This window comes from Megascapheus bottae, chromosome 9 (assembly GCF_031878675.1).
Source record: "Megascapheus bottae isolate mThoBot1 chromosome 9, mThoBot2.hap1, whole genome shotgun sequence".
Classification (NCBI taxonomy): domain Eukaryota; kingdom Metazoa; phylum Chordata; class Mammalia; order Rodentia; family Geomyidae; genus Megascapheus; species Megascapheus bottae.
This window is the reverse complement of record NC_143517.1, coordinates 1970541-1981591: the sequence shown is the minus strand read 5'-3', so window position 1 is coordinate 1981591 and position 11051 is coordinate 1970541. Positions and strand designations below refer to the sequence as shown.

The 11051-nt window shown below is 42.0% G+C and overlaps 1 protein-coding gene across 1 annotated transcript; it reads left to right on the top strand.

Moving 5' to 3' along the window:
- The first annotated feature begins 1598 nt into the window (after nt 1-1598).
- On the top strand, nt 1599-5646 carry Snai2 (snail family transcriptional repressor 2). The gene is made up of 3 exons (XM_090338806.1): nt 1599-1931; nt 2752-3297; nt 4252-5646. The coding sequence occupies exons 1-3, from the start codon at nt 1853-1855 to the stop codon at nt 4431-4433; spliced, it is 807 nt and encodes a 268-aa protein (XP_090194932.1). The 5' UTR covers nt 1599-1852; the 3' UTR covers nt 4434-5646.
- Nucleotides 5647-11051: the final 5405 nt, after the last annotated feature.

Below are 11051 nucleotides of genomic sequence, written 5' to 3'. Positions count from 1 at the left end.
AGGACCACCTTAGCAGATTTCTGCAGTCATCTCATGCAATGCATATATGTGATAAGGGAACTTAAAAAAATTGAGGCGATGGATGGATTTGTAAAAGGTGGAGAATAATGATAGAAAGGATCCTATTAATCAAAGCACATTGTACTCATAAACTGACAAGTTGAAGTCCCTCTGAACAAATACCTAAAGACAATACAAGCATATTCAAAGAGAGTGAGAGAGAGCACGTACAAATTCCAAGTGTTTGTTCAGTTACTACAGTATCTGCTTAAATCTTTAAGCAAGTATTACTCTCAAGGGAATTCTTTCATTTTTTAATACAGGAAAGTGGAAGATGTGAGAGGGATTTTTGTAGTCTTCCACTGAAGAAAACAGTACCAATTCAAAGTACACATTATTTTCAAAGAATGAGGCTGGGTGCTTATGTCCAGTGTCTGTAATCTTAGCTACTCAAGAGGCTGAGATCTGAGGGTTGTGGTTCAATGCAAATCCATACAGAAAAGTTATGAGACTTCAATTAACCATCCAAAGGCAGGAAGTAGAGCTGTGGGTGAAATGACAGAGCACTAACCTTCAGCACAAAAGCTTAGGGACAGTGCCCAGACCCTGGGTTCAAACCCCAGGACTAGCTCCAAAAATTAAAAACATATATATTTCTGAAACACACATGCAATTTTTTTCATTAAAATATGTTGTAAGGGGCGGGGAGTGTGGCCTAGTGGTAGAGTGCTTGCCCAGCATTCACGAAGCCTTGGGTTCAATTCCTTGGTACCACATACATAGAAAAAAGCCAGAAGTGGTGCTGTGACTCAAGTGGTAGAGCTCTAGCCTTGAGAAAGCCCCAGGACAGTGCTCAGGCCCTGAGCTCAAGCCCAGGACTGGAAAAAAAAATACCTTCTGACACATAACAAGAGATGAGCTTTGGACAAATGTGTTGGTGAGATTCGGAGTTCACCTATCATTCTCCTTTTCATCTTTGCTCTCTTCCAGAGGCTGGCCTAGGCAGACCTTGAACGGGCTACAGGTGACCGTCACAGAGGCACATAGTCATCCCAGCCTTTGCATGGCTTTCTTCCCAGGTGCAGAGCCCTCAGCTTTGGGGTGCCTGGTGGAACTCAGGCTTCCACTTTCCTTCCTCAGCAATCAGAGGCTCATTTTTCGCATGCATGCAAAGAAACTCCCTGCAAATACCACTTCCAAATATAGGCGTCTCTTGCCACCAGGGGCTGACCTGGTGTCTCCGTGTCTTCCTTGGCCCACACTCAACTCACCCCCCCACCCCCACCCCTGCATCCGCTGCTGCACCCCACATCTGGAAGAAGCCAGGCCCTGAGGAGGGCGCAGAAATCCAGCTTCGGACATCTAGGCCTTGGAGGGAAAGCACGCATCTCGCTGGCCAAAACTAAAGAAATGAACTGAACTTTTCTCGAAAATATTTCGAAAACACTTCTCCGCTTCCCCCCCACCCCCCGCCCACCCCCGGTCTACTGCAATCTCTGCAAAGCAACCGATTTTGAAGCAGAATAATTCAGTCTGACAACAGATTCTTCCTCTGTTCTCAGCTGTCCCAGGGGGAGGAGCTGAAATCTGAAGCTCTCGGCTGTGATTGGATCTTTCTTGCAAAAGAGAGGAGGAAAAAAAAAAAAAAAAAGAACCCTCCCAGCTCCAAGGAGGCTCAGTTGGGTAAAGGAGCCCGGTGACTGCAGAGGCTCGGAGCGCGGCCCCAGCCCAGCCTCGCCCGCCCTCGCCCGCCCGCCCCCGGCCGGCCGCGATGCTGTAGGGACCGGCCAGGCCACGTCCTGCCCCCGCCGGACCGTTATCCGCGCCGGCGCCCGCCACCCCTGCCCGCAAGATGCCTCGATCCTTCCTGGTCAAGAAGCATTTCAACGCCTCCAAGAAGCCCAACTACAGCGAACTGGACACACACACGGGTAAAATGCAACTCTCTCTCTCTCTCTCTCTCTCTCTCTCTCTCTCTCTCTCTCTCTCTCTCTCTCTCTCTCTCTCTCTCTCTCTCTCTCTCTCTCTCTGCTTCTGTCTCTGGAAATCTGCTCATGGGACTGTATGGATCACGCTTGCAAGGCTGTTACTAAAGAGCACATATTGGAGCTGGGTATCTTGGAGTGGATGGTCCCTGGCTCACATAGGGCGAAGTTTTAATTCAAAACTTTCCGAGCCTCTGGCTGACAAGGGAGATTCCTTCAGCCTCTGGCAGCTGGGGTGAGCAAGCTTGTACCTACATGCTTAATGAATACGTCCAGCAGCTACAACGGCACACACCAGTGATGAACTTTTGCTTTTTGGTTTTGGTTTGTTTTTTTTTTTTTCATGGAACTTTTTCATTTCCTTCCCAAGGCAACTTGATTCAGCCAGACCATTGTAGCATATGTCTTTTGCCCATGGCACATACAAAGCAACTTGTTTGTTCGTTTTTCTTCCACCACCACCCCCCCCCCACCATGTTGGAAAATAATGTTTGGTTTCTTCCTGCTCGGAGGGGCTGGGGAAAAGGTATCTTCTTGGCTGTGGTCCCTCAATGCAGAACTTGGGTAGCTCAGGACGACTGTCACAGTGTGAGTCTACTGAGTCACAGTAACTGTGCAGAGGACAGGATGACAGGAAACGCTTAGGTCCTTCTAAAGTCTATTTCTTTACAAAACTCTGTGTGTTGCTAGATATTTTCTCTCTGTATGTTAGTTCTTGAATTGTTTTATCTTATCTTTCTTTCCCTTTCTTTCTCCCGCCCCACAGTGATCATTTCTCCATATCTCTATGAGAGTTACCCCATGCCTGTTATACCAAAGCCAGAGATCCTGAGCTCAGGGGCCTACAGCCCTATTACGGTGTGGACTACAACAGCCCCGTTCCACTCTCCACTGCCCAATGGCCTCTCTCCTCTTGCTGGATTCCCCTCAGCCTTGGGGCGAATGAGTCCCCCTCCTCCTTCCGACACCTCATCCAAGGACCACAGTGGCTCCGAAAGCCCCATTAGCGATGAAGAGGAAAGACTCCAATCCAAGCTCTCAGACCCCCATGCCATTGAAGCCGAGAAGTTTCAGTGCAATTTATGCAATAAGACCTACTCCACTTTTTCTGGGCTAGCCAAACACAAGCAGCTGCACTGCGATGCACCGTCTAGGAAATCTTTCAGCTGCAAATACTGTGACAAGGAGTACGTGAGCCTGGGAGCCCTGAAGATGCACATTCGGACCCACACATTACCCTGTGTCTGCAAGATCTGCGGCAAGGCCTTCTCCAGACCCTGGCTACTCCAAGGTCACATCCGAACTCACACTGGTAAGAGAAAATGTAGACAGGAGTGTGGCTGCCTGCTCTGACGACGCGTGGGGTGGACTGCTGGGCTTGTAGGAAGTGGTGACATAGTTCTTTTCCTGACAGTTCATCACGGAGGGCTACTTTCCTGGCGGCTCAAAAACTCCTGTAGGGCCCCAAGTGCTCTGTTTCTTACTAGCAACCTCTGCTCCCGAGACTGCAAATAACCTGTAGACTTTGGAAAGTAGATTTGGGTGGTTTGGTCTCAAAGATCAGTTAGCAAAATCAGGAGAGAAGTGCTTGAATGTGTGCTCTGTGAAATTGTCCCCTAGTAATCAGCAAACACAAATGTTGCTATCTTAGTTAATTGATTGGGTAAATAGAAGCTTTTCCTATAGTTTTCTGTTACTTCCCATTCTGGCTGTGAGATCTGCCGGCTGTTAGAAAGTTGGATAGTTGGAATTCAATTTGATTTGTGTCTTTTCTTTCCTTTTCTTGTTGCTGATTTTCTTAAAAAAAAAAAAAAAGTCGCACATTATCATCCTGCCGGAGGGAAGGCATTTCAGCTGCCTGAGTCAGAATACAGAAAGAGGGGAAAGGGGGAAATATTGGGAAATGTTGGGAGGCGCCTGCGATCAACTGCACCTGCTAATACAGAGCCTTAATAGGAGAAAGTCCCACAACTCTGAATTATTTCTGCACAACTGGCGGCACACATGCCATTCTGGCTGTGATTTATTTTTAATTGCAGAATTTATCTTAAAGGGCCAGATGTTAATTTTTTTAAGTACCGATTGTGAGAAATGTAATCAGGCTTTGTCACTTTTCATTCTTTTCTTTGTAAGGCTTTGCATACGTTTTTATTATAATCTTTCCACTTTTCCTTCTTTTGGCAAGATGAGATCAGTGTTCATTCACATGATGCAAATTTATATTTTCTTGAAAAGTGATGACTTGTCTCTTTTTCTCACTCCCTAGGGGAGAAGCCTTTTTCTTGTCCTCACTGCAACAGAGCATTTGCAGACAGGTCGAACCTGAGAGCCCATCTGCAGACCCATTCTGATGTAAAGAAATACCAGTGCAAGAACTGCTCCAAAACCTTCTCCAGAATGTCTCTTCTGCACAAACACGAGGAATCTGGCTGCTGCGTAGCTCATTGATGCAACCAATGTTTACTCGAACAACTGCATTTCTTCACTCCGACACCAAATGACAAATAAAAGTCCAAAGGCATTTTCTCTTGTGCTCACCAACCAAATAATATGTATAGACACACATCTACACATGCATGTGTGTGCACTCACATGCACATGCACATACATACACACAGCTGCAAAAACACCGAACCCATGTGTTGAAAGGTGATCCTTTTCATGTGAAGTTGAAAATTACTATCTTTTTTTGCTGACAAGCTAGATTGAGAAGATAAAAGACAAGAACCTTTCTCTTCAAAGATGAAGTGAAAAGCACATTGCATTTTTCCTTGTGGGGGAAAAAAATGCAAAAATTTACATTGCTGCCAAAACATTTCAACTGAAAAGAACAGTATTGCTTTGTAATAGAGTTTGTAATAGAATTTCCTATAGGAAGAGAATCTGCCAGATGCGATCTCAGGTGCCTTATAAAGTATTCCAAGTTTACTTCATTACTTGTCTGATGTCTGATTTGCCATCATTGAATTAAAGCCTTTTTTTTGATTACCTATAATGCTTTAAACTGTATTTTTAAGAAAGAAAGAAAGAAAGAAAGAAAGAAAGAAAGAAAGAAAGAAAGAAACAAAAAACACAGGAGAATGTATTAAAAAGTATTTTTGTTGTGTTTCATTTTGTTTTATTTTTGCCAATATGTGCCTTGGAAGAAGAGGGAAGGACCAGCTTTGAACATTCCTGGTACATGCGCCATGTCTTACTTTGTAAAAGAATTGTAGTGATTTTTATAAAATTCAGTAAAGATGGGAATAAGTGCAAGAGAGGATTCTGAGACATTCAGTAATGTACCAAAACTATTTTAAATGTGTATGACAGATGCAATAATACAACATCCCTCCAAGTGCCTGTTTTGATTAACTGTGTAGTTGATGAGTCCATGTAAATTTGTGTTTATTTTTATATGATCAAATGAGTTTTGTATGAAAGTAAGATGTTGTCTATAGCTATGTCTATATACAACTTGGAAACTTGTGAAATCAATGTTCCTTTTTTAAGAAAAAATAATTTTTCAAGGTCCTTTTTTACAATAAACATTTTTGACTGAAAATATATTGCTCATATACTATTTGGTTTGTTATTAGTAACAAATGTGATACAAAGAATCATCTCTTGTCTTAATAAGAGAAAAAGTCAATGATGTGTGCTATACTTGGAAAATGTTGTTTATGTGGTAGAGTTATAATAAATTGCCATCCTTTCTTCTTCCTCTTAGGATAACACTGTAGCATCCTGAAAAGACAGGGACAGTGACTAGTATATCCTGTTAACAAAAATCATACTTGCAGAACATTAAAAATAGTCACTTTATTAGTAATCAAAAATGCTTTTCCAAATGTTATATGACTTTATGCCAGTACGTGGCTTGATCTTGGAGCCTTGTTTTTCACTCACGTTTGGTGCTTGAGTCTCACCACAACTTCCTTCTATGACTTTATGAAATCAAATCACAATCACCATGTGATCTTAAATTGTTTGAATAAACTAGGTGGTGACATAGGTGATCATAATTTGCTTTCATAAATTGGAGAATCTTAACAGAAATATTGTTTAATGAGTTGTAAGAGGAAAAAGTAGAAAGTATGCATGAAAAGCTTAGGTAGAAAATAGATTTGCCATAAATTATACAAGTTGGAAAATTCAATCATATACACAAAATCCCACATCAAGTGGTATGTATAAATGGCATGTTTAAGAGGATCAGGATTAAATAGTGTAAAGGTAAAAACTTTCCATTTATGGAACTTGAACAAATTGAGTCAACCTCCCTATCCCCACAACTGAATATATACTTGATAAAGTATAACATGACTATGTACTTCCTTCTCAGGTTCATGTTTAATAAATGCATGTGTGTTTGATAAAGGACAACTCCTAATGATAACTGGAACTGTGATAATTACCAGAATGTGTACTTGAATTCAGACTTCAAACTCACTATGACAACAGTTCCTGCTACTTTGAATCACTTCTCTCTAGTATAATTACAACTTGCAGAATCATGTTTCTCTTTTAATGTTCTTGTGACACAAAACAAAGAAGGAAGTTAGTGTTAGACACACTAGCAAATAACAGTAATAAATGCTAATAATAGTTCCCCTGGAGCTCACACTCATTCTACTTGTTACACTTTCATATATAAGTCCATGTATATAAACATGGTGAACTTTATTTTTTAAAAATAAAGAGGATAATAAGAGAAACAATTGAGGTGTAAGGGTATGCAAGATAGAAGAATTGCCTGTAGGCATCTGAAAGTCTCCACACCAGAAGACATGCAGAAGCATGCTGAAAAGGGAAAATGGGAATGTGTTTGGCATTGCTGAATACTTTAGTTGGCATTCCAAGAACCACTTTTCCTCCATTCATCCTCTGCATTTGTAGATCTATGACAAAATTCCTTGATGTCCAAAACTTAAGCACTAATTATCTAATGAGGAAAGTCTGCTCAATTGTCTAACCTTTGTGAAGAAATAGTAATCTTTTTGTGATACATTGAATTTTATGCTATCCTAATCTTATTAATTTACATGCTTTAGTTTTAGCAAGGGATCATGGACCTAAACAGAAGTTCAGATAGTAAGGCAATATATAAATATATTGAGTAATATTTTTTTATCATTGTGTTTGAATAGATGTCTGTTCAAATATAATACCTAAGTCCTGGCTCAACTGTAACTTACTTTGAAATACTTTTCAAACTCATTACTTTTTGTGATTATGTCTATTACAACATTTTGACAGTTTGAGTTTCTTTTACTAGTCAAAGCATCCTTAAGCAGAAATTCTCCATACGCAGAACATTGACAACACAGTACATTGATATTTGTTGAATGAATCATTGATAAAATAACAAAAACTGGTGATAAAAACTTAGAGATGAAAAAGAAATTCAATACATCTCCCTTTTTAGATTTCCAAGAGATCTTTCAGACAAATTTACTGGTGTATCTCTGTGCTTGCTGAGAGTAGTTCCCTTAAATGGCTCAAATGGCTAAGACCTGAGAAAGGGCTTGAAGTCACAAATTTTAACAATAGTACATATGTCCATAAATGTTTTCAAAATGACTTATCTCAAGAGATAGAAGGCAGTATGAAATAGCAAGAAGAGTGCAAGCTGCTCATGGGTGGCGGTATCCTGCTTTCAGTCCTTTTACTTTAATTTTGTTTTTCTAGCAAAATCTTGTACTTTTGCTGGGGCTGGCCTCTGACTGTGATTCTTCTACTTCTGCCTCCTGCGGTACAGTTGTACATACAGATGAACCAGGACACCTCGTTTGTTCTAGGCAGAACATCCTCAGAGTCTCCTTGACATTTTACCCATCCAAATGCAATATTTATAGTCATTGAATCACAGCCACATCAGTTTCCCACCTCAGGTCCTTCTACAAGTTACTACCTGCCTCAGTTTCCTTAAATGATAATAGGAAGACTATCACTGTTACCAGAGTCCTTTGCACTGAGCCTTGTATATCATAATTTTGAGTTCCACCTGTTATTAAATGCTTCATCTGTGCCTACTCTTACACGAGGAAACATACTTCTGCAATAGCAGCAATGGCTGTCACCCTTAAATTTCTTAAATTGAAGTTGGATGGTGGGTGAACACTAAGGAAGCAGACAAGTTGCACAGTGGAAATTCAAACAGGGTTTTCTGTGCTCCTTTAGTGACACCTCAGAAACAAGGAGACTCAACACAATCACACTTAGCCCATTGCAGGCTAAGAAACACATTTGCTGAAAAGGACAATGAAGAATGTTCCCTAGAGTCAAATATCTGAATGGCATATTTATACACTGTCATCATTTTGGAAATGTACAGGGAGGGACATTAATGATCTTTAGAGCCAAGTCATTTTTTTGTGTGTGTCGGTACTGGCACTTGAGCTCGGGGCCTTTCACCTTACTTCTTCACCCAAACTCAGCCCTCTGCTACTTGAGCCACAGCTCCACTGCTGGCTTTTTGTTAGTTAAATGGAGGTAGGAGTCTCACAGGCTTTTCTGCCAAGGCTAACTTCAAGCTGTGATCCTCAGATGTCAGCCTTCAGAGTAGGTTACAAATGTGAGCCTCGATTTCTTTCAGGAGCCTCTGGCTCTGTCCTCGTCTTCCTGGACCCTCAGAGCCATGACACGCTCTGAGCTCTCCTCCCTCCCCCCCCCCCCCAGTCCATTTCCTCTGGTCTGTTCTCTGAGGAGATGAAAAGCAGCTGGCGTTCATCCTCGGTACATTAATGCTTCATCCTCTGAAGGCCGCTGTGACTCCCGCACACACCCACACTCCTCCCGGCCTTTTATCTTCCTAGGCTCAGCCGGCTTCCAAGCAAAACAGCCATGTCTTCCCCCACTAAAATGTGGACACTCTGGTGTAATGAGGCAATTATAATTTTCAAAAGTATAAGGCTTTCCTGGATAAAAGCCATATCTGAGGAGTTGTCCTTCGTTTCGATACAGGAAACCATGTGTGGAAAAATAATTTCCAAATGAATACTCTGACATTTAGGGACCCAACCATTTCTCAAAAACCCCCAAAAGATGCTTTTCTCTTGTTCTTGCATTCTGAGCACAGACAGAGGAGGTAAATGAAAGCATTTTCTTTGCCTGAGAGGTTTATATATGGAATGTGGGGGGGGGGGTGCGGCAAACTCTGAAGCTTAGTTTGTAGCCATAGTAAATATGACCAATTGGAACTCCAGGAGTGAATGGGTGGCAATAGGTGGGCTTAGGCCCTCAGCCCTGGCAGGAAGGCAGGAAGTAATCTCTACTCTGTAAGAAACACAACATGTGAAGACCAGCGAGCATGGCAGCTTTTCCTCTGTGGCATCAGGCCAGACCCCCAAACAATGAGAGATTAGCAGAGGAAATGGCAGCATATCCATGTCCGCAGACTCTGAAGAGGCTGGGAGATATTTATAGCAATGAGTAGGCGAGCTGCTGTGACTAAAAGATTGGGGGGGGGGGTGAGGGAGAGGGTGTTCGCATGACTTGAACCACTTGATTTAATTAAGCTACTCAAGTTATAACAGCTTAATCCATTCAGCCCATTCTTCTGGAATTCTGTAGATAGTTGTAAGGCCCCTTGAATGATCACTAAGTGGCTTGCAGAGACAATGGCTGAGAAATAAAGCTCAAACCTGTCGCTTATCCATTTCAATAGTTGGGTTAATGAAAAGGACATGATGTTTCGCTTGAATCCAGTTGCCTACTAGGTCAGGAGAAGCAATTAACATAATTCTTCTCTCTCTGTGTGTGTGTGTGTGTGTGTGTGTGTGTGTGTCACTCCTGGTGTAGCTCTTTAGTTTTATCAAGGCTGGTGCTCTACTACTTCAGTGACTGCTCCACTTCCTGCTGTTTTCATGGTTAGAGTCTCATGAGCTTTTCCTGCCTGTGATGGAAGAATCCTCAGATCTCAGCCTCCTAAGCAACTAATCTGTAACAGATGGGAGCTACCTAATTAACACCCAGTTTAACCCAGTTAAAGCTAAACTATAAAATTAGCTTTTGGTAATGGTTGATTCTATAGATTCAGAAGGGAAAAATAAACTACTCTTCTTGTGTGAAAGTAAATACATCCTCTTTGCTTGCCCACTCTGTTCTCCAAAAACTGATCTCTATTAGTCTCTCTGTAGTCATAGTCTCAACCACTTATGAACTGAAAATATTTTTTCATTACATCTTTTCTGAATGTGCATGAACATTTTGTGCCATTATTTCTGAAATATCAGATTACAACTGTTTATGTGCATTTATAACAGTAGGTGTTATAAATAATCTAGAGATGATTTCGAATGTGTAGGAGGATGTGGTTGGTTCTATATAAACACCTTATCATTTAATACAAAGGACTTGAATATCCTTGAGTCTATCCTTCCTTGCTTCCTTCCTTCCTTCCTTCCTTCCATCCTTTCTTCATTCCTTTCTTTTCTTTTTCTGTCATAGGGCTTGAACTCTGGGCCTGAATGCTGTCCCTGAGCTCATCAGCTCAAGTTTACCACCCTAACCCTTGATCCACAGCTATTTCTAGTTTTCTAGTGGTTAATTGAAGAGTCTCAAGATCTTTAGTGCCTGGGCTGGCTTTGAACCATGATCCTCAGATCCTCCTGAGTAGTTAGGATTACAGGCATGTGCTGGGCATGCACATCCCTGGATCTTCTTGTCTAAAGGGGTCTTGGAAGGATCTATAAATACACCAAAGTCACTACAATGGCCTGATTGCTGTGTTTTGGTTGTCTGCTTTCTGCTCTGATTTTCTCTGTAATTCAGTCTTCTCCAAGTCTCCCTCACCTTTAGGGGCCCAGCTATATGTCCCCACACTAGGAGGCTGGTTGGGCTCCAAGCACTGCAATGAGGCCTTTCAGAAGAATTTCTTGCCCATTGTAAGGGACCACACACACAGTGACAGGGACCATGTACCATGGCTCTACTTCACTCTACTGTGTGGTGCACCTGCCCAGGCTGTGGCTGCCCACTTTCACATCCAAACTGTAGTGGCTATTCTTCCAGTTCAGGTTCCCAAGTCTGCTTTCCATTGGTAAGCACTGTGTTGAATGTGTAACAGGAGCGCCATGCCTGTCT